Source organism: Brachycentrus maculatus, unplaced genomic scaffold (genome assembly GCF_059751285.1).
Source record: "Brachycentrus maculatus isolate JH-2025_06_01 unplaced genomic scaffold, ASM5975128v1 h1tg000032l, whole genome shotgun sequence".
NCBI lineage: Eukaryota > Metazoa > Arthropoda > Insecta > Trichoptera > Brachycentridae > Brachycentrus > Brachycentrus maculatus.
Genome location: NW_028280786.1, coordinates 1797501 through 1822469, shown reverse-complemented (window position 1 = coordinate 1822469; position 24969 = coordinate 1797501). Strand labels below are relative to the sequence as shown.

The 24969-nt window shown below is 31.2% G+C and overlaps 1 protein-coding gene across 6 annotated transcripts in view; it reads right to left on the bottom strand.

Moving 5' to 3' along the window:
• pdm3 (POU-domain protein pdm3) overlaps nt 1–24969 on the bottom strand; it is a 153717-nt gene that overhangs the window by 19398 nt on the left and 109350 nt on the right. For 5 of the 6 annotated variants that reach the window (XM_088273318.1, XM_088273302.1, XM_088273345.1 and 2 more), the window contains exons 4-5: nt 1692–1842; nt 423–596 (exon numbers count right to left, since the gene is read on the bottom strand). In XM_088273318.1, coding sequence (XP_088129444.1) covers nt 423–596; nt 1692–1842 — 325 coding nt within the window. Of the gene's footprint in view, nt 1–422; nt 597–1691; nt 1843–3513; nt 3708–24969 lie in introns of those variants that run through there. The other variant, XM_088273336.1, reaches the window with a different exon arrangement.

Genomic DNA, 24969 nt, shown 5'->3' with positions numbered 1-24969 from the left:
TAAAATACAATTTCATTAATTCACTTTGTGGTAAAATCTATACATTTTTAATTAATGTTTTACTTAGTTAATACCACTATTTCTTCAAATCTACTGTGACACGTGTTTCGATGCATTGCGCATCAATTTCAAACACCGGTGTGTTAGAACATTAATTTAAAATAAAATACAACTTAGTAGACTCAAAAAATCTATATTTGATTTAACAATTAACATAAAAAATAAGAAGGAAGTTCTAACAATTAAATAAATAAATTTAGTCTTTTGCTAGATCTACACTAAATATTTTATACTAATCTTTATGTTTCTGTAGTTAACTATAATTGATATCTTTTAATTATTTTACATATGTTGCTGTTGTTAACAAAAAAAATAATAAAATAAAATAAATAATGCCGAATAAAAGTTGTTTCGATATTTACCTCCCCCGCCGACGCTAAGGTTAAGTGGCGAGCTAAGTGTCGGCGCGGCGGCGGCCGAGGCGCTAGGGTTGCCACCCTGCGCGGCCAGCCCCTGTAGGTTGGCGGCCAGCTGGGACATCTGCTGGGATATCTGCGGCAACCCTTGCAGGCCCTGCAGACCGCGGAACATGCCCACTGGAATAGTACAAGATTTAATTGTATAATTGCTCCATCCGTTTCTCGACCGCCAGACCTAATTTAATTTTGGCATCTCAACATAGATGATGAAGAATATGGAAATTTGGGTATTTACAAGGCTTGCCACCTATCATAGACTGGTTTAAGTGATCACTCTATATTAGTGAAATATTTACCATTCTATTTTGTTTATTAAAAGCATTGGTAAATTTGTGGTAAGGTAATCAAATACTCTCCTTATCATTCATTCAAAAGTGGTATTACACAAAACACAATTGAGAATTAACAATAAATATGGGAGTCGAACACTGCAATATATCGTTCCGAGCATTTTTAATTTGTTGGCGACGGATCTTAGAGGTCAAAATAAAATATGGAACAAAGGCAAAATAAAGGAATTGGTAAATGATCAAGAGTTAATTTTATGAAAATTTTAAAATGTTTTATATTCTTAATTTTTCTTTATTTTTTGTGCGTATATTAATTAGGTTAAAATGGTTTAAAACAATAAAAAATGTATGCAAAAAGAACTCCACCTTGGCTTGGTGGGTCTTTGCAAAAAAAAATATGTTTCAAATTGATCTTAAAATAAATATATACAATTTATGTTAATAAAAAAAATAATAATAAAAAACAATGGGTGATAAGGAGAGAGTTGTATTCACCATTCTACCAATTGAATAGTTGCACCATCTTTTTCTCGACCGCCAGACATAATTTCATTTAGACATCTCAAAATAGAAGAAAAACGGAAGTTTGGGTATTTATAATACTAATGTTATTAACATTTTTGTAAAAAAATACATACAAGTAAAATTAAATTCTTTGCAAACAATCCTCGCCTCTTCCACATTCACGCATCACCTCAAACATACTCACCGATTATTCCGACTCCTGACTTATCCACTTTCAAGTAAATAGATGCAGAGAAACGCAGTATTTTCAAATTTTATTTGAGTTTTACTTATTAAATACCAATACTTCTTTAAATCTATTGTAATAATAGATTTTAAGAAAAGGTGGTATGTGGAAAGAAATATAGATAAATATATAAAAGTGCTTTTTTATTATTATTTTGGGGTACCAACTCACTGGGGCTAGGGATTCCGTGCTGTGGTGGTGTAGGCTGTCGGGGCAGTTGTGTAGGCGCGGGGGCCGGAGGGGACGAGCGGGGCGCACGGGGCCCCCCAGGAGAGCCCCTCGTCGGAGAAGGGGATCCTGCAACGCTGGACTTCTCCGACTCCTGAGAAAAAAAAGAAAAAAAAACTGTATGAAAATAAAAATCGTAAGAAAACAATGAATGCAATTGTATGTTTTTTTTATATCTCATCATAGATGAAGAAGAATATGGAAGTCTGGGTATTTACAGAGCTTATCACCCGTCATATGCTAGGAGCTAGCCCATCACAGCCCTGTAAGTACCTACCTAGATTTTTATTTTCTTTTTTTACTATGTTGAGATTCAAAAATGTAAAAATAACTCCTAATGGAAGAAACCCAGATTTGTGAATTATTTGAATACATTAAAAAATGTTGTTTAATATAGACTAATGATCATCGATTTTTTTAATGGGTACCAAATTTAATATGGAAATCGACCAGTTATTTTACTATTGATATTTTGAGTTTGTCCAAATACTTGTTCACAATTTTTTTTAAATAATTCCTTAATGGAGAAATCTAGATTTGTGCACAAGTATTTGGAAGCTCCAAAATGTTTCAATTCTTCGTAAGTGACTGTTTTCTGTCAACTCGATCGCCCAAATCATTATTCTTCACATTTTAACATTTTTTTCTACTTTAACAAAAAAATACATTTTTACTCAAATATCTGAAATCCCTAGCCCTTGAATTTGACTAAAAAATTCCATCTTCCGTATTGAAATTAAATGTGTTTTTAAACAAATTGTGACGGTTTATAAAAATTTCATGATTCGTCAATTGTTTTACTTTGTATTTAATCGTCATTTATTTTACTTTGTATTGAAATGAAATAATTTTATAATTTCATTTCAATCATCATTCATATTGATGTCATGTAATCAAAAATAATCTTCAACTTTATTAATCTCTTCGTAAAGTAAATTAATGTTTCTTAACTTCTTTTTAAAATCAAATGTTTTTCTAAAATATGAAAAATACTTATGTAAACATATTAACATAATTGTAACCAAATTCGGTTAAGTGACATTTTCACTCAAGATCATATTTTTCTTTCATTAAATTCATTAAATTTTGTAAATAATTTTGCAAACGATTGAATATGACAAAGACGAAGAATTTGTCTTTCTGAGACTTGAACTCATGAATGTATCCGAACAATTAAAATCACGTGCTTTAATTGGCAAACTACTTTTATGCATGATGGTACAAAGAAAAACACAATGCTCAGCGTACGTTATTCATTCGGTTTCTCCAAATAAATAAATTATAATTATTATGAGTAAGAAAAGTAAAATTTAAGTATTTTTAATAAGTCAAAAACTTAAAATTTTTATAAAATAGAAAACAAATTAAATGTCACAATTTCATTTGTGGTAATTTTGTGACAATATAAATCCATTTTTAATTAAAGGTTTACTCAATAAATACTTATATTTCATAGTGGTTTTAATTCTGGTATATTGAAATAGTGGTATGTACTAAGTGAAACATAAATTAAAAACAAATATCACAAGTTTATAACAATATCGACAATAAACTTTCTTTAAAAACATTTTATACATATCTATTATTAAGTGTTTTTTATGTTATTGTTGTTTGTAATAAATAATAAAAAAAAACAATGAATAGATAAGTAACAATAAAAAACAATCACAAATACAAGTTTAATCGATTTAACACTTAGGACGTTAACTTTACACTTAAGGAATCAAAAAGTTTAAAACGGAGATAAAATTGTATAAGTACTTACGCAGGAGAGAGTCATTATAAGATCGTGAACCAATACAACAACTTAAAAAACATGTGATATAATCTTCAAAAACACTTAATTCGGTGAAGTGTAAACCACTTTGCATATAATTTATCTGTGTTTTAGTTTCCCAAACTAAAAAGAAAATTATCCAAAGTACTCGGAGATACGTAATTCCGCGTCGCGCGCACTCGTATTCGGTTAGAACGAGTAATGATATAACACAACACCCAGTCTATATTTACGTCCATAAGTAAACCTTACTCGCTACGGAATGAATGCGCGTCATCAGTTTGAAAAATCAAGCGGCCGCCCATCCCCTTAACACGAATACAATCGTACCAACACACACAACAGAAATCCAAACCCCTCGGTGCGTCGGAGGGAGGGTGGCGGCGGTATGGGTGCCCCCTCTTCATCCAAAATAATAAAAAAAAAACACGGATATGGAAAAAGGGGTGAATACGTACACACACGATCGCGCAACAGAGTGTGGGTAGATTTTACTCATTAATTTTAAAACGCCCGGTTTTTTCCGCGGAGGGCGGTCGGCGGGAGGCGAGTTAAATAGATTGGTCTGCACGCGTGGGGGAGGGGGAGAAAAAATATAATTAAAAATCGAAAAAAGGGGTCGATTGTGCCTCCCCGGCGCTGTATCTGCATCCGACCACCCCCTCCCCTTCAAATGGAAAGCGGGCGATTTTTCCACTGTCAAAGCTTTAAATTCGCGGCTCTCGCCATTATCGTGCCGATGCTGTTTCGGGGATTTTTTCGAGCCCCCCCGACCCCCGAGCGGGTGCATTTTTTGTATCGGGTGGCGCGGATGAGTTGTGGTCGTGCAGCCTGCGGAGTGCACCGTGCCCCGGAATCGAGGTGCAGTATAATGCGAGGATTAATCGACCAAACAAACAAGTCGTCCGAAACATCGTAATCAAGAGACACTCACACCCCGATCGACGTCTTTTAATTGCTCATTTTATAATACAAACATAGGATGAAATGAGTCTCAAGCGTCTAATAAGAATTTGATCCCAAGACCGAAATTAAAAAGCTGCACATTCCGTTTATTTTCATATAATATTTATAAGTTGTCTAAGAAAATTCTTCTTACCCATTATGTACAAGGATTATTTGCAAATTCAGTTTATATCTTAAAAATAAAAATGAATGTGAAGCTTCTTCTAATGCTTATCCGCATCCAATGGTGCATAGGGCACTGCTAAGAATTGACGCAATTTTATCTTGATCGTTACTTGTATGAAGGCAAAATGATCACTTCTGCTCTTCAGGGATCAGTCTAGGGTAAAATTAAATAAATATTATAGTGTAAAATCATTTATATTTATTATCACCACCCTAGGAATCGAACCCGGGGCATTCAGCATGGTAGCCGAGCTTGCTGACCATTACACTACGGAGGCGGTCAAAGTAACAATGTGTAAAGTAAGTTGTAAATGAATAAGGTTGATCTCTAAAAACAATGCAATAGATACAATGGATTCAATATATTATATCCATCAAAGTTTGGCTAGTATAATAATAATTGATATAAGATATGACAATCGTGACCATTCCATTACCTACGCATGATTTGAATGAAAAAAAATGCTTGAAATTACTATTGAATTACCATTGTTTAAGTTGTAAGCTGTTTTTCAAATGAATATAATTTTTTTTATTCATAAACAGGTCTTCTTTAAATATTTATTCAAGAAAACATTAACGTGGAAGACTTACGTTCTCAGCGCAAGTAGAAAACTTAGGTTAATTTCCATTCGTAATAACACAGAAATGTGTAATTTAACAGCCGATCTTATCTGTTTTAATGAAAATTACGTAATTTTATAGCTTAATTGTACGAGTGATTATAGATTACTTAAAATATTTCCTCTCTTATGCCCGCTACAATTAAGTATTATTTGTCTAATTGAATCGTAAAGAAACAGAAAGAATTAGACAAATTTATGATAAACCAACATATTCCGACAAATGGTCTTAGCACGCGACATTGTACCAAGCACGCACAAACTAAAATATAATTACTTATTATAAGTCACTTAATCGCCATCACGCCATGTCTGTAGAAGGGTAAAGATGGAAAAGAAGAAGAGCTTCAATTACACCCCTTTTCACCTGAATTATTAATTAATACATGAGAGCTCAGCCAGAAAATCGATAACCATATTATGAACTATTAAAAGAGTTTTAATAAGCGTTTAGTTTTATTTTAATGTTTTGATTGAGGTATATTTCACTTTAATTTGAAATAAATACACTTTTTTTACCATTTGAGAATTATATTTATTTAATAACACATGAATTAAATATATATATAATTCATTTTTTTGTTAAAAAATTAAGACAATATTCAAGTGGTAAAAAATAAAGTATTTTACTTATATTATCATAAATGTGGAATTGTTTAATCGGCTTTATTGTTGTTAGTATAAATATTTTTGTAAATGTAATGTAATGTTTATTATTGTTAACTCAACTATTTTCTTGTTATATTTTTTTAATGGCAAGCTGTACAATTCCCGGACAAATAAAAAAAAATAGTAATAATAATAATAAAAAAAAAACAAATTTAAAAATATTGATATCTCGACATAGATAAATATCCTTAATGGATGAACCCGATTCCTGAACAAAGATTTAGACACATTCAAAATATTATGAATAAAATAACTGTTCAACATAAAAAAATGGAATCTCGCACTTCCAGGCGTCTCCTAGTATATAAAATAATTCGGGAAGAACTCTTGCATACATTTAATGAAGATCTATTATAAATAAAAAAAACTAACTTAACTCAACCGTAGATGGTGCCGAGAACTCACATATGAAAGAACCTGTCAATTCAAGGATATAAACAACTTCCGAATTCGAGTAGTTTTGTTGTTAATCATCGGTGGAATGGAATCACATAAACTAGACTATGATGTTGGCCCCGTTAATACCCAGAATTCATATTATTCTTCATCTCACCCCTAAGTGGATAAACACATATATGTGAACAAAGGTTTGCACACACTCAAAATATTGTGCATATTGTATGTGTTTGGTAAATGGATATGTTTTTGGATAGATTTGAAAATCAAGTCTAAAATTACCTATACAGCCTTGTTAAGTAAAAACGCAGTAATTACACCAGTCAGTGAGTGTGAAGAGTTCCTTATGTTGAACAAAAGATGTAATGCACCATTATTGGCATGTCGAATCAAAGAAGAAGAAGAAGAATGTTTAAAAGTAATGTTGTGTTTAAATATTAAAAAAGATACAATGAACTTGGGTTGTAGGTAAATTATGTTTGATAATTAGTCTAAACTTAACAGGGCAGTATAAAAGACAACAAATATATTTTTTATAAATAAGTGTGTATGTGTGTGTATGTATGTGTATGTGTGTAAAGTACACATTTCTCTAATTAGATTTTTTTACTAAAATATTTTTATTTAAAAAAAATAAAAAATAAAATGGCAAAAGTGGTTTGTGGTTTCTATGAGTATTTCTGCAAGTTAAATAACTAAACATATTATGATTAAAAAAAAGTAAGATATCAATGTGCCCATATGTCTCACACACATCCCCAAAGACAAGTACATAAAATAATATATAAAAAGCACCTCAATTAAATTGTTTAAAAATAATATTAACTGCAATATTTTTTTATACATTACTTCATTCGTAATATCGAAAAATCTATTCATATGCATGTTTACATTTTATACGCTTACATTTATGAATTTTGACCCCCCTGAGAATCAAACCCGGGACATCCAGTAAGGCAACTAAACGCCCTGATTACTACACCATGACCGTGTTAAGTCGACCGTTTATGACATGACGACAGTGAAATTAGTCCTGTGCTCCAAACTTTTGAATCAAGGAGTAGAATATGTTTGATGGGATGCAGATGAAGTGAGTTATGGAAATTAGGATAAAGGACAGAACTGCTATACGAGAAAGGAAATAGAGGAAGAGAAGTAGTAATTATAGGTGAGGGATAAAATTTGTTATTTTAATCTTATTTTATGTCTAGCTGTACCCAAATACGCGTTGTTGGAGCTCAGTCTGTTCAAAAGAAAAATAAATGAAATAGAATGCACGCATTTAAATTATGTTCATTTTTACAATGCTTGTGCTTAAGTTATTTTGAATACGTCTTTAACTATCACAGGTTTATTTAAAAAAAACTCGTACTTAAATGCAATGTTTTGTAAACCTTTAAAAGTAATCATAGAATAACTGACCAAACGAACATGATTTTTTTTAGCTTATATAGATTACTATATACTTGTGAATAAAATATTGCTATCTAAGTATTGCACCCACCGCTTATTCAAGTCAGAAAAAAATATCATTTTTATTATTACATTAAAAATGTTCAGAATCAACCCTTAAAAGTAACGTTTACTTTATTTTGCAAACCAAAGGTAATCATGTCCTTACTTAAAAATTAATTACGGAAAAAATAGTTAAATTATGCAGTGTATTATTTTTTCAGCTGAAATATTTTTTTTATTTATTTAAACCCCACATCTCTCAAAGCACTGTAAATTCACGTGTGTGTAAAAAAAACAAAGACCACTTTAATTCGGAGCGCCTTACACGAAGCACAAACCGACCTGAAATCATTAATGCTTTATTTCGCCGCAGCGCGAGTGTGTGAGTTTAATGAATTGTTTACACTAACACAGGCGCAAAACTTGTTCGTTGATTATCGGAGAGGGGCAGACGAGGAAAGAATTAGCCCTAATGACTTCAATTGATCATCGTTCCAAGAGTTGTATGATTAGGGACGCAAAAAGGAAATTAAACGATAATGACCCAATATCCTAGCGCTAATTACGGCCAGTACTCGTGTACGGTGACTGGGCAGTAGGTGGCAGCCTGCCTGTATAGAGAGATTATAAAACAATGCTCCCTACTTCGAGTACCACTACTGCTTACTCGAATATGTAAATTTTGTACATTTTTATTTTTAAGTAGTAGTTACATAAAGTTAGTTAGTAGTTACAGAAAATAAGATAAACATTACCGATTAAATTAAGATATGTAAAATCAAACGATTAAATAAGAACACACGATTTTTTGGCTTCCATATTCTTCTCATCTTAACATAGATGAGAAGAATATGGAATTCTGGGCATATACGGGGATTACGACCGTCATAGGCATATCAAGTGATATCTTTACACACGTGTAAAATTCATGATTCACAACTATACTACTCAAATTCTTAGAAGTTCTATACGTAAGATCCAGTTTCAAAACATTGTGCTTGAATCACTAGAATTTCACTAGAGACATCTATTGGTGAGGTGAAATAAGCTTTTTATTGAGCAGAAACTTTTTCATTTATATGTGAAATAAATCCCCAGACTTATTCTTATCATTTATGTTGAGATGTCTAAAAACAATATGAAAAATAACTACTATAATTGAAGATAATCCAGATTTGTAAGTATTTGGACACACTCAAAATGTTGTAAATAAGAACATGATACGATGTTTGAAAATAATACGGAACGCAACGAAATACGTGTCATAGATTTTATGAAATAGTGTTATTTACTTAGTAATACTTAAATAAAAATTAATAAATTTCACCACAAAGTGACTGCCGAATCAATTAAAGAAATTTATGTAGAAACGTATGTTGAGATGGTTTCGGCATGTAAATCGAATTAGTATAGAAAGAATTATGAAACAATTTTATGAGGCAAACGTGGTTGATAATCGGACCCAGTGCCTCCAGTACGGCAGCTAAGTGTGTTAACCACTACACTGTGGAGGCGGATAATATTCATTTATAAATATGGACGATTATATTACACATGATCAGTACTTTAAGTGCGTATATTTTGTTCTCAAATATATACTCAAAAAAAAAATAGTCTATGAAGATATTATTTAGTTTGAAAGCAAAATTAAATTCAAACTAACTAACTAACCATCAGGCTGCTTCCCCGCAGAGGTAGGCAGAGAGAATAGAACGCCACACCACTCTGTCTTTGCAAACATTCTTCGCCTCTTCCACGTTCATGCATCTCCTCATACGTACCCGCCGATTGTTACGACTCCTAACCAGACCACTGTCAAGTATTTGGCACACCTGATCGTGCCATGTTTTTCTCGGTCTTCTCATAAATTTGTTTAACCGTTCTTTCCTCACTCATTCGTTCTACATGTCCAAACCATCTCAACAAACTTTTCTTAATTTTATCTAAAATGCTTATCTCAGCTTTGCATTCCTTCCTTATTTCACTATTCGAATATCTATCATACATCTTTTAGTCGCACATTCTTCTGAAAGATCGCATTTCGACTGCATTCAGTCTACTTTCATCCTTCTTTTGCCAACTCCATGTTTCACTTCCATACATTAGTGTTGGAACCAGGACTCCAGGAGTTGGAATATTAAATTCAATGACTATGAAACTCAATTAATCAAATTACTGTTAATTTAATATGAACAAATAAGGCACTGCTGGAAATAGCAAATAGAAGGGTATAATTCAAATTGTCTATAGAGGTTGCTGGAAGGAAATGAGAGCTAATTAAAGCTAGTAGTGAACAAGTGCATTTGAAGTGCGATTGGGTGTAATTTAGCATCGCACGCCACGTCATCATCCCTCATTATACTGTCGAACTACCCTCCCACATCCACAACCTTGATACGCCAACAGAAAGTAAGATAGGGGTTGTGGGGGTAGCAGAATATTATAATTAGCGTTTCGTGTTATTACGCAGACCTGATCAAACGAATTAAAAACTCATCAAATTGTTTTTCACGCTTTTTGTTAATATTTGTGAAGCTCAATACAAAACGAAGCCATAATTTAAATTGAACCAAAATGATGGTGTGTCTCAAGTAACGCAGAATTCAAATTCTTACGTTTGAATAATTTATAATATAATTTAATATTGTTGTCATTTAACTATGTATCTATTTATATAATATTTTGTTTTATTTTTTTTTGTTTTTATTTTCAAATATTTTTAGTCCTGTAACTAAAAAAAGCTATAAAATGCCCGTAACAGTAACGTATCTTCAAATGTGTAACATTATGATGGCTCAAAAACTGTGTGTTATTCATTTTCACAAGAAATATTCGTCTGGAAAACCAAAACAAGTGCCGAATTCCGGTTTAAAGTTAATTTAAGTAAATGAAAGTTAATTCAAGTTAATATAAGGTTCGAATCATTAATAAGAAAATAAATTATTTTTATACAATATTAACATAAAATATTTCAATAAAATATAGAGTATTTACTACTTACTTATTTTTTTATTGACCATCGTCTACTGTCGTACAAAAAGGATTTTAGGAAAATCAAAAAGGAAGAAAAGAAAAAAATTAAAAAAGGACCCAATAGTTTATATTATGAAAATACATTTATATAAATATGTTCTGTGTCATTCAAATTATATTAAATAAATAAACGTTTTTATATTTTTTCTATTAGTTTGATTTATCTCATTATTTATTATGTTTATTTTAAGGTTTTAATTTATAAAATAATTTTAAATGAAACTCGACAAATTTTAATCACGTGATTAAAATTTGTCACATCTTCTTCCGAATGTTACGACACTTTTCAAACAACGAAACTGCAATCATTGATAATGAAATTAAAATTTTCATAAAAGCGGGCTGGAATTTTTCGCAATCATCTACAAACATAGCGAAAATCTTACCCATCCTGATTGCTCATTCATATTCATGATTCCGAATAGCAATTTTTCGTGTATGGAATCTGCCTTGCACCAACCCTTTCTCGATAAAAAATGCGTGAATCAATCAAACAACCGGTAAATTATTCGTCCGGCGCTTTAGAAAGTCTCCACCCTCTCAGGGGTAGTGCACCCTTCCACCCTTGCCCCGCCAGCACCACCTTCTCGCCCCCTCTCCCCGCTCTGGACTCAACGTTTCTGGCGAACGGGTGGGCTTTAATTAGAATATGTATATTAGTTCCATTATGTCTAATTATAAATTCTATGGCTATTCACTACTGTTCGGCGGCCTTCTATTCTCCGCACCTACCCCGGCCCTGTATTCCAGTGGAGCGGGGTGATGAGGACTTATAAGGGTAATCAATTAATTTGTCTAATTAGTCGTCATTTTTTACGGTCGCAAGAGGTTTTTTCCCGCATAAAAACTGGGCTTTGGTTTTCCTGTGGCGTAATAAAGCATACAATCGATCACCATACCCGAGTACTCTTAATTATATTTGATGAAGTGATTTTTTTGTTCGCCGGTTTTATTAACCAGCTAACTTAATTAAGGATATTATAGTTTTGTATCGCTGGCAAAAATTATTCGTTTTCAAATCAAACAAATGCATTCCTGTACAATTAAAATGTAAAAATCTAAATATGGATTTATACAGAAAATTCTCTCTCTCCTTGGATACTTATTTTTATTATACTGCCAAATTCTATTGATTTGGGAATTGAAATGTAAAACAAAACTTAACACGATTCAATTTTCCTCTTTTAAAACGGTGCATAAGGCATTGTTTTTCATTCTTGGGTTACATTGATCGTTAATTTTATGAAGGCAGTATAATAAGTCTTGCGTTTCAGGTACCAGTCGTGGGTGATATGAAAATAAAAAATATCAGGGAAAAACATTTTAATTTCAGACAATTTTTTTTTATTCCAATTATTGATAGTTCTTGTGAACTCAGTAGTGTGTTTGTCAATTATGGGTAGAATGGTTAATGTTACACTTGTGTTAAGTGATTATTTAACCAACCTATGACATGTTGCAAGTACCCAGTAAATAAATACCCAGATATCCATATTCTTCTTACAATACATTGAGATGTCAAAAAGAATAATTTTATTTGAAGAATTCAAGTTTTTTATAGTAATGCGTGTTTATGCAGATATCTTTTGTATAATTTGACCAAGTTAATCCATTAAATTAGCTTTAGTAGCTACGTCTATAGAATGGTCGTCACGAGTCTCGAAATTAAGCCTAGTCGGTGGTTAGTTAGAATGTTCTGCAACGTCAGACAGACTAGCCTCGTGTTCACTTACTTGCTGAGGCACCATCTCAAAAGGCACATCTTCCATCCAAAGACCTCTCGGTCCTTCTGCATCACGATCGTCACCTTTCCTACACGGAATAGGGCTTGATAGGGGTAGTAGACGCCGATTCAACAAAGTACAGCCGCTTGGAGAGGCTTTGTTGCTGACTGATTTTAGAGTGAATGATTTACGTACAATGTTACAGGCCGGGTACACTTGCTATGCTATTCGGTATGAATTAAACATTAAACATAAAGGCTCTATTCACATTATATCTCAAGTTTGCATAATATGCTAGAATTTATAATTAATCAAATATTTTACCATGGCTTTATTTTTTGGCCAATACGTGGAATATGTATGTAAAACCTTCATAATTTAAGTAACTAGTTTTAGGTAGAAATTTTTATTTTATGTATACGAGTATATAAAATATAAGGCAAGGAAAAACTTGTGCATGTAACAGTTTTTAATTAAATAATAGGTTTGTATATTAATTTTTAAATCAAACAGATTTTTTGTATCTACTAAGTTGTATTTTATTAACAAAAAAAACACATAAAAATTTATATTGTGACAATTGTTTCGCCTAGTTATGGCATTTTCCAACGAATGTGTGAAAATGAACATTCGTTTGAAAATTCCATAACTAGGCGAAACCATTGTCACAATAATTATTTTTATGTATTTTTTTTAATAAAATACAACTTAGTAGACTCAAAAAATCTGTTTTTGATCTAAATATTGATACGCAAATTAAAATGGAGTTTCATCGAATTATACGCCAAATTAATAAATAAAATATAGGTACCTACCTATTTAAAAAAAGTTGATTTTTGTTTACACAATTTTCGGTTTCTTTTTTTGGGTTGATTTTTGTATACACATCTTATTTAAGATGTTTAAATTTAAAAAAAATAGCTCCTGAGTGGAGATACTCAGATTTGTGAACAAGGATTTCGACAGACCCAAAATATTTTGAATAAAAAAAAGTTCGAGTTTAAAAGTAATAATAAAAAATTATGCTGACCGAGTATTGAGTTTACGACATTATTTATTTAAGAGTCTAAAGAAGACATATACCAACCCTATATGCCCAATACGAAAAGTGCTAATAAAGATAATGTTCGATCAGTTCAATTGAAATCCACTATTTTGTTGAAAGATGTTTTTGCAAGGTAAATCATAATAGTCCGCCTCTGTAGTGTAATTGTCAGCACGCTCGGCTACCGTTCTGGAGGTCCCGGGTTCGATTCCCAGGGGGGTCAAATAAATATAAGTGATTTTTTCACTGTAATATTTATTCAATATTACCCTGGACTGGTACCTGAAGCGGAGGACTGATCACCTTTCCTTCGTGTGTAAACGATCAAGATAACACTGTGTTCATATGAAGCAGTGCCCTATGCACCATTGGGGTGCGGATTAGGGTTTTATTATTATTATAAATCATAATAGTTTTTTATGACTAACTTAACTTACCGTCATGCTTCTCACTGCAAAGGTAGGCAGAGAGAATAAATCAACATACAAATTTCTTACGTCAAGTCCACTTATGAGGTCTGAAGAACAGCTTTGGTTTAAGTGCCTCCAAATTGTTAAAAAAGAATTTTGCTTATACATGAGTGACTTTGAGACTTTTTGGTCACTATAAGTAGACAAAACAGTTCTAAAAAAACAGTAAAAGGAGGAAAACTCATTACGTTTGCAAACAATGTAACGAAGAACCATTGTACCTAGAATGTTTCGAAGATTTCCATTCTCCTTTAAATAGTAATATTATTATCATTTGTTCAGTAAATTGTAACATTTTTCATATTCATTGCATTGTTTTGTCATATTTAAAAAAAAGAAATACAAGTTTTATCAATATAAGTTATTTAATATAATTTATTGACATTATTATAAAAAAATGCTAAAATCCCATATTATGCTCCCTCAAATTCAAGTGCCTCATGTGAAACCTTTCTAAAATAAGAAGTCAATAAAATACTTTTCTGTTTACTTACATACATTTCAGACTCGAGATAATCGTACTTATGTTCTCAAAAAATATGTACGACAGTGTCAAAATATAAGGTACATGGTTAGTTTTAAATGAAAACAATCGGTGCGTTTATAATATGTATTATAATACGAGCGTACAAACATTAACAAAACATTAAATCCTTCAATAATCGCGTTCACATCCACGCTGTATAATAATATAAAAGGAATAAATTATCACAAGGAACGTCGCCTTAATTTAACGGCTAGCTTGCGAAATACGTAATTCACAAATATATGCAAATTCCCTCGTACTAAGTAGCCGGCCTCTGGCACAACGAATGTACGAGTAGCGCCGACCACCCCTCACATCGATACGTACGTGCTAAATTAGTTAGCCTTATAACGGGGGTAAGAGAACACCCAGCAGGGCTACTTTCATCTTTCATTTGCACAAATTACAATAATTATGTTTTCCCATTTAAATAAATACTTAGAGGCCAGGCCTTAAACACCCGCTAAAAGAATATTACTTTCATTATGATAAACTAACAAACTAACTAACTATAATATGAAAATAACTCCTGTAATTGGAGATAATCCAGATTTTGTGAACAAGTATTTGGACACACTCAAAATGTTGTAAATAAATTATCTGGTCAAATTATAAGCTAAATAATAAAAATGAAAATGGTATTTTCTGGCGTTTCTCATGTGTGTGATTATAATCCAGGATTCGGATCTCACATACTAATATAAGAGTTTCTGCTTAATAAAAAGCTTCTTTACATCTCACCAATAGATGTCTCTAGTGAAGTTCTAGTGATTCATGAACAAGGTTTCTAAATTGGTTCATATATATAGAACTTCCAAGAATTTGAGTAGTGTGGTTGTCAATAATGGGTAGAATTGGTGAATGTTACACGTGTGTAAAGTGATCACTCAAACCAGCCTATGACAGTCGTAAGCCCCGTAAATGCCCAGACTTCCATATTCTTCTTCATCTTTGATGAGATGTCAAAAAATAATATGATAAACTCCATAGCGAAATACGAATATTATGGAACACTTGGTTTCGTAGTAACCCAACACTCCCTACAACTGTAGATATTATAGGTGTCTCAACTTGAGATAAAGCATCTATCGTTTTTATACGGAATAATATGGAAGTCTACGCATCCCAAGGCTTACAACCTGCCATTTACGTGGCTCAACTGATCATTTTATACACTTGTATAAAGTTTACCATACTTGTTTTGAAATTTAAAGGTTATTGTTCTTTCTCGTAAAAAATATAAATAAACACATTTAAAATGAATCTCACTATGTTCAATTGAAGTAAGCAAATTGAAGTAACCATCACACATATTAATCTATCAAATAATAATTAAAATATGAAAGAAATAAAAAACCATTTCAAATACACATCTTTCAAAAAAATATATGCAATATGGATGTTCAATTAAAGGGAGAATGGTTAATAATATACTCATGTATAAAGTGATCTCTTAAGCCAGCCAAATCCTACATCTGCTCTTAGATGCTAAGATTTCTATATTATTTCCAATAAAAACAATATATTCTTTGTCCCAGTTCAAACATTTCAATAAAGATATATCATCCGTAGGGTGAATAAGGTATGTAAGTGTCTAATAATAAAATAATAATAAATTGTCCATCGTTTTTTTTGGCCTTCGAATTCATCACTTAATTCTTGTTTAATATCACACCTCCTTTTTCTAACCGTCATCTTTATCCAACATTGCATAAGGCACTGCATTGAATAATCAACTCTATCACTTATCTCATGAAAGCAATCATTCGCTTCATATTTAAAGTATGTAATAATATTTTTTTTAATACAGTATTTTTTTCTTTAATTTATTTTGACCGTCTTTGAAACTGAACCGGAATTTCTAGTGCGGTAGCACATCTTGCTTACTACTACATTAGGGAAGGAGACAACATTTATTTATAATGTAATACCATCATAATTATTTTTGTATCTCCTGTATGTTATGTTCACAATCTAATAATCAAAAATAAAAAATATTAAAAAATAAAAAAATAATAATTAAAAATTGTATTAACATGTTAGTATTCGGTTCAACACAGGCCATGCCTAAAGAGCCGGAATACGTATAATAAATGTATATATGAAATGAATATGTGTATTGATTGTATCTATGTATTATGAAAATAAATAAATAAATGAATAAAAATAAATAATTTAATGCTAACCATTTTTACTACAGTATTGTAAGTAATATATATTCCATAAAATAAATAAATAATGCGATACGTACCACAGTGGATTAATCGGATCCTTTGCATTAAAGAAGCTTTTTTATTACTAAATGATTTGTTTCTTATTATAACAATTATGCGATAAACTGTAATACTGTTGTAGTGTAAATAAACACATTTTTACTGTATACCAACATACATTCCTTACCCCAAATAGAAGATCACTCGAACGCTTAAAAAAATCTAGTGTGTTTATTTTTTTATTGAGATGATTTTTATTAAGTAATTAAATGTTTTTGCTGTTATTAATTTTGCATAAGTGTTATTTTATTGATTTAAATAAAGTTTTAAATACGTTTACCGGTAATAAATAATTTAAATAAAATTTGAATTTACAATATTTTGAGTGTGTACAAATAAAAGAGTTTCTGCTCAACAAAAACCTTCTTTTCATCTCACCAATAGATGTCTTTAGTGAAGTTCTAGTGATTCAAGAACAATGTTTCAAAAATCGATTCACATATATAGAACTTCCAAGAATTTGAGCAGTGTGGTTGTCAATAATGGGTAGAATTGGTGAATATTACACGTGTGTAAAATGATCACTTAAACTAGCCAGACTTCCATATTCTTCTTCATCTTTGATGAGATGTCAAAAAAATAATATGAAAATATTGAATGTTTCTTTTGTCGGATTGTTTTTTTTTTAATTACCTAACGTCCAAGTGACTCTGAAATCTAGCTACGGCTTATTCAACACCGTTTATCATGTCCCTACTCAGGCTTCAACTTTATAGGTTTCATAGCCTATGCCTACTTGTGAGTGGATTTACTCTTGTTTAAAGCTACTATAATTTCATGTAATTCATGAGTGAAATTTCTAGGCAAAAACACTCGAAAATTTTGTCGGATTGTTGAGCACCCCTGAATTATAGACACTGCAAGAGTGAGAGAAGCAATAATAATGAGAATGGATTCTATTGTTTACCGAAACCCTGTCGGGGCGGGGGTAGGCGCAGGGCGGGGTGCAAGGTGCGAGGAGGGGGCGGGGGGCGCTCGGAGGGGTAGAACCAGAAAGAGGTATTTTTGTAGAACTTTCAAAGACACGAAATGGTAATGAGCAGTATAAATATTCTAATCTGGCAATTAAATTGGGGAAACAATTCAGATCTTGTAAATCGAAAGCAATTACTTTGGATGTTTCGTTTATTTAATAAATTAATGCCGTTCGTATTGCTCGGGAAATGTTTTGAAATTAAACGAGATTGAGAGTCATCTTGTATTTTTAAGCTCGGCGCTGACTTTTGTTCACCTATAAATGTAATGTGCTTACTCTGATTTTCTATGGATATAAATGGAACTTGTAATTATTCTATTACTTTCTTCGTTATAACAAGATTCGACTGCAATTATAATTACATCAGGCAACAATACAAAGTTTTTAAAAATGCATTCAATCGGTCTCGTCACTCCACTTTTTCAAGTACAACTTGGATTAAGCATTTACAAAAAGACAGAATATTGACTGTTACTTAATAAAACAACACATCTGATGATGTCAGTTACGACGAAACCCGGTCACTGGTCAAATAAAATTGATGTGGAAAAAAATATAAAGTTATTATTTCATTATATTAAATGCAGTACTACGAAGAAATATCAGTACAAAACCTAAATTCTATGAATTGTTAAAGTTTTGTTTAAATCAGTCATAATACTCGTATGTTTCTAGAGAAGCTAAGAAAGCTGTGCATTCCAGATAAATAGTACATACATTTTAATAGACAAATAGATATCACTCGCGTTTGTTTCCTAAATGTTATCTTTATTATTAAATCTTAATTTTTTCCATGATTATATAAAACCCTTACCGCACCTCAATGGTGCATAGAGCACTGCTTCATATAAACGCAGTGTTATCTCGATCGATTACACATGAAGGAAAGGTGATCAGCCCTCCACTTCAGGTACTAGTCCAGTGTAATATTGAATATATATTAGAGTGAAAAAATCACTTATATTTATTAAACCCCCCTGGGAATCGAACCCGGGACCTCCAGAACGGTAGCCGAGCATGCTGACCATTACACTACGGAGGCTGCCATGATTATACTAGTTTAAAACTTGTGTATTAAAGTTTACTTGGTAAATACCACTTTTTCTCAAAATCTTTTGTGACACGCTTTTCGATATAACAATAGATTTCAAATTTTTGACAGTTCAAACGGTGTTTTAAAATGAAGAGGAATGCATCGAAACGCCTGTCACAATAGATTTTAAGACGAAGTGGTATTATCCGAATAAAACTATAATTAAAAATGGATTAAAGATATTACTTTAAAGTAACTTTCGAATCAATAATTTTTTTTTATGATCTAGAAGTGATATTAACTGAATTGGAGAAATAATTTACTATATTTTCTAAGATTTTAACCATTTATATGAACATTGATTATAGGTGTCTCAAATCTTCTCTCATATAAAAACAATAGATGCTACGTCTGAAGTTAAAACACATTACAACATTTTGAGTGTGTCCAAATACTTATTCACGAATCTGGATTATCTCCAATTATAATAACAATAATGAAAATGATATTTTCTGGCGTTTCTCATGTGTATGATTATAATCCAGGATTCGGACCTCACATACTAATATAAGAGTTTCTGCTCAATAAAAAGCTTATTTTCATCTCACTAATATATGTCTCTAGTGAAGTTCTAGTAATTTAATAACAACGTTTCAAAATAGGTTCATATATATAGAACTTTTAATAATACAATGACAATAACGGGTAGAATTGGTGAATGCTACACGTGTGTGTTAAGTGATCACTTAAACCAGCCTATGACGGTCGTCAGCCCCGTAAATGCCCAGACTTCCATATTCTTCTTCATCTTTGATGAGATGTAAAAAAAATATATCCATATTGTATGATATTTCACGCGTAGTGAAAAATCCAGTGTCTGAATAAATAATGAAAATATCATTTAAACGAGCTTTGTGCAAAATCACAAATATTGACTTAGTCACTTTCCACAGTATGCGCACAATACATAGTTCTATTTAGTTCTGCATTACAGATCATCTTGCTAATCGTATTGATGGCCCGCCTTGCACATTGGTGCTGCATTAGTCCCCGCTACAGGCCCCTAATAAATGTAGGATTTAATAATGATGGAGAGACTGGTTCATGGCCGAGGCCTATGAGACCCCATGAGTGAATCGGCAAGATAAATTATCCCGGGTTTATGTACTAACTACCCGTTTTAAGGGTGAATTTTACATAAAAATATTTTCACGACAATTGAGGCCAAGAAAATACAAAGGTTATCATCTTTAATTTCCCTAATAAAGTCTATCCCTTGATTTTCTTAAGATTGTTAATAAAAATTATATCTTCATGTAATTTAACCTATAATTAAATAGTGGTGGACGAGAGTATTCATTTAATTATTCCTTTAATATTGCCAAGCAATAGTTTTTTTTTTCAAGCAACACTTTTGTTCATACTGAGAATTATAAATAATATGATTATCTTCTCATTTATTGATTCAGCAGTCATATTGAAGTAAAATCTATCAATTTTTAAATTAAGTTTTACTAAATAAATACCACTATTTCTTAAAATCTATTGTGACACTTGTTTCGATGCATTCCGCATCATAATGGTCTTTGAAAACGCATCGAAACAAGTGTCACTATAGGTTTTAAGAAATAGTGGTATTAACCAAGTTAAACTTAAATAAGAAATACAGAATTATCCTCAAACGTATCCATATACTTAAGTTAATCCGTTTTTGAAAGTTCAAAGAGTCATTCTATGTAGCGATACCCAAGGTTGCCAAATCCTCCATATAACTTTTCACACATATTTCATATGTGCACTAATTAAATTGATTTGATTTAACCCTTGTTCATATCTTTCAATTGCAGTTCTTACAACGCCACCCTTAATTTCAATAAAATTAGTTTGGTTATTTCATTTTTAAGGTCTATGTAAAAAAAATCATGTAAGAGACAAAAATGTTTTTGATTAAATTTAAAGTCATAACGCTGACATGTTTTGGGACGAATGGCAACACTAACAAAGGTTCTCAGTTCGTTAATATTAATTTCATTATAAGAAGAGTCACTAACTATATAATCCTCAAAATAAGGTATCTATAGTAAATATTTGAATATATATATATATATATATGTAGTACTCGTAGCAACGCAGTATTATGTGTTCCTTGGCAAAATAATAATTAGTATGCTAGGTGAGTTGTTACGTCAATGTATGTATAGGTACACAAAATAGGTAGCAAATACCGAAATATCATTATAATTGTATCTGAATTTGCGGTGAGGCTATGTACTGCACAAACCAAGGAAAATGGATATCTATTGTTATTCCTGACACAGAAGTTGATACGAAACTTGATTAGTTCGGAGGAGGATTGAAGGATGGATGAACTGGGGGTCAGGGGTTTGATTATTAAGATGAAAGACGATAGCGGGAAGGGATAATTTATGGACCGGTACTTGGAGTGTTCATAATTTATGTGCTAACCAAGAAAGGTGTGTCTGTACTTTGTAAAGTATAACCGATATCATCTACATAAGTTTACGTTTTGAATAGCTTCCTGACCTTTTTTCGTACTAAATTCAAAGTAATAATGAAACTAACATATTCGTTTACGTGATATCCTCATAAAAAAGTCATATATTATTAGTACCATCATGCCGTTTTTCTGCAGGAGAAGAAAGAGAAAAAGGAAAGCTACACTTGTATGTCCTAACATACATTCACATCCATACAATCTAGTCATACGTAATCTCCAGTTACGTAGACTTTTGACACAACCAGATTTTCGATTCTGAATGATCTGGTAGTAGCAAGTCTTTTTTTGGCCGACCTCGTTTATCATTAATTATGAACTGGAGCTGATTATAAAGGAGGTCAATAAAAAAATGTTTTATAATAAAATTTTATTTCTGGAGATATTTAAATAAATATTTTAAATTCTGGTTTAAATCAGTTAGGCAACGAATACTTTAATCTCCTAAATATTGCAGGCTTTTTTTCATGTATAAATACCTCTACCCGGCCAAACATAGTCACTCACTCGTTCCTTGATCACATATTTCTAAGAACTACTCAAATCTATCTCCTGAAATCTGCTAGACTCAAAATTAACTTATTTATTCTACTGAATTTTTTTACTGTCATAGCACGTTTAAATCTAACAATCCAGCCAAATCTAAATACCGAAAAAAAATATAAAAATAAAATACCCAAACGCAAAATATTTTAAAATAAGTAGTAGAATATTTTTGTACTTGTAATTATAATATATTGTGTAATGCATAAAAAATGTATGATAAAACATTTCCATTGCTTTTGATCGTATTGTTGTTTCATAAATTTTTCATATTTGTATTGCTTCACAAGTGAAATAAAACACATAAGAAATGCGTGCTTTTTACTTAATTTATTTTCTTACTAACCAGACTGAGCCACAGTACGAGTCGAAGTAGATCTAGAAAAATATTTAAAAAAAAAACGATATCTGAAGCTAAGAAACAAAAGTAACCAATAATCACAGATGACGTCAGTGAGAATATTCCTTAAAAACAGGGTGCTCTTATTTATATTTACAAACAATTTTTCCCGCCATTCACTTTAATGTACGAAATTTATTTTAAAACGCAATAACCCTCTTCAAAACCAATATCCGGTTTTCGCATTTTTTTGTGACCAAATTTAGCCTCATATTTTACGAGCCTCGGCCACCTACACAACTTCCATTGCAAACCCACACGGGGACAATTTTAATATCGGAATGTGTCACGCTGCAGTCATCCCTAAAACAACAATGTGCTTAAATAATTATTACAGTTAAAGCAAAAAAGGCAATACCTTTCAACTGTATTACGGAGTATGCATATTTTTCGCTCCCTATTAAGACCGAAATTTAATTAAAAAGCGCTCACACACACGCGCAAATACTTACGTGCTGCGAACAACCGAAAAAATATAATTACATATTTAATCCCCGGCAAATTGGATTAGAATTAAAACGATAAAGTATGTTTCGCAGTGTATGGGTAAAATAATAGAATTGGTTACAAAAGAATTATTTTGTTCTGTATTTTTATAAAGCGAATAATTTTCGAAGTAATTTCAATTTCCAGCAAATTTACCTTGTGCACACTTATTCGTTAATAATATTTAATTTATTTTTTTAAACATACCAATTTTATTCGCCTGTTATTTTCGTTAGAAATTGGACATTTCGGTGGATTTATTACGTCGTAATTAAAAACAACTTGATCCGTTTGACGCTATTTTAGTGTAATTACTCACCACTACTTGGTTTAAGCAACGGTAATTTAACATTTAAAAATTTAAAATCCAGAAAAAATACTCGAAAAAAATCTTGGATCTCTAAAAGTATTCATCTGAAATTTTGACATAACGTTCTATTCTGTACGAGCGTATTTTTCAAAAAAATAACAAGTATATACCTGTAACAAGTAAAAAGTTTTTTAAGTCTCTTTTCCACAATGGCAGCACTATCTGTAGAACATAACAGCAATATAAATTGCTCATACCGGATAGCGTGAAACTTCATGGCTGATATAATATTTAATATCCTCAAGCATTGTGATATTTAACATACTCGTATAAAAGTGTGTACTCTCTCTTATTTTTTTATTTAATAAGACTTACGTTAATCAGAGTTACAGCGACGCGTGTCTGGATACATATAGCAAATGAATAAAAGAATTTTTGGTTTTAATATTTATTCGCATTTTAGGTTAAACGCAAAAAAAATATATATGTGTATATATATATATATATATATATATATATATATATATATATATATATATATATATATATATATATATATATATATATATATATATATATATATATATATATTTATATACATATATGTATATATAAATATATATATATATATATATATATATATATATATATATATATATATATATATATATATATATATATATATATATATATATATATATATATATATATATATATATATATATATATAAATATTCGTAAACTAAGATCACGGATTAAATATAATATAAGAAAAGTAGAAAAAAGTCATTAAAATCATGGCGTATTTTTCTTACAAATAAAAAGTTTGTAATGCATGTAAAAATAATTACATAATAACAATGTTTGTGCTTACGTAATTATAATCTTTATTTATATAATTCGTCAAAATGATAAAATATGGTATTGTGATGAATATTTAAATGATATTTGTATATATTTTTTTAAAAGTAAAACGCTTTGTATGAAGTGAGTTTCGGGACCTTTTTAGTTTAAGAAAAAGTCCTGATTAGATGTACCAGTGTAAGCAGTGAACAAGAACGTAAGACATCATAAATATGCAATTCGAATAACATATTTCATGAGCTAAGTCTGATGAATTCACGAATCAAAGAACAAAAAACTCATTGCACAGACTTAAAAATGCATTTGTTATTATTAGCTTGAGTCAGCGCTTAACCCTTTCACGAATCACGAAACCCCTCAATACACCGAAAATGGGTTGTTTTAGGTCGGGGAGGGTTATAGTAGTCGGGTGTCTGAGGGGGGTGGCGAGTCATAATTATACATTTATGGTAATACAAGTAAGACGCGGCTCGGCCGATCGATATCACAAACAGTAATTATAATCAGGGTGCAACCCACCCCAGCCACCCGGGGGGAGAACTATGGAGGAGATTTGGCCCCTGGACAGTGAAGGGTTAACGGGGTGAAACACTTGTGACGCCACATTTTTTCACGGTCAAGTACCCGACCCCTATAGGTCAAGTGTCTAAAAATTATGTATAGATTTTGAGTTTAATTTGCAGAACTACATTTTAATTTATATATTAAATATTAAATTGAATCACTGGTTTTTAGAGTATTCTAATTTGTATTTTATTATTAAAAACGCAAAACATAAAATTTGTGACAATTGTTTCGCCATATCATGGCATTTTCAAACTAATGTCATAAATTTGAAAATGCCATAACAAGCCGAAACAATTGTCACAATTTTTTTATGTGATTTATTTTAAATAATAAAATACAATTAAGTAGACTCTAAATCAGTTTTTTATTTTAATATTTAATATCTTTAAGTTAACTAATGGTTCT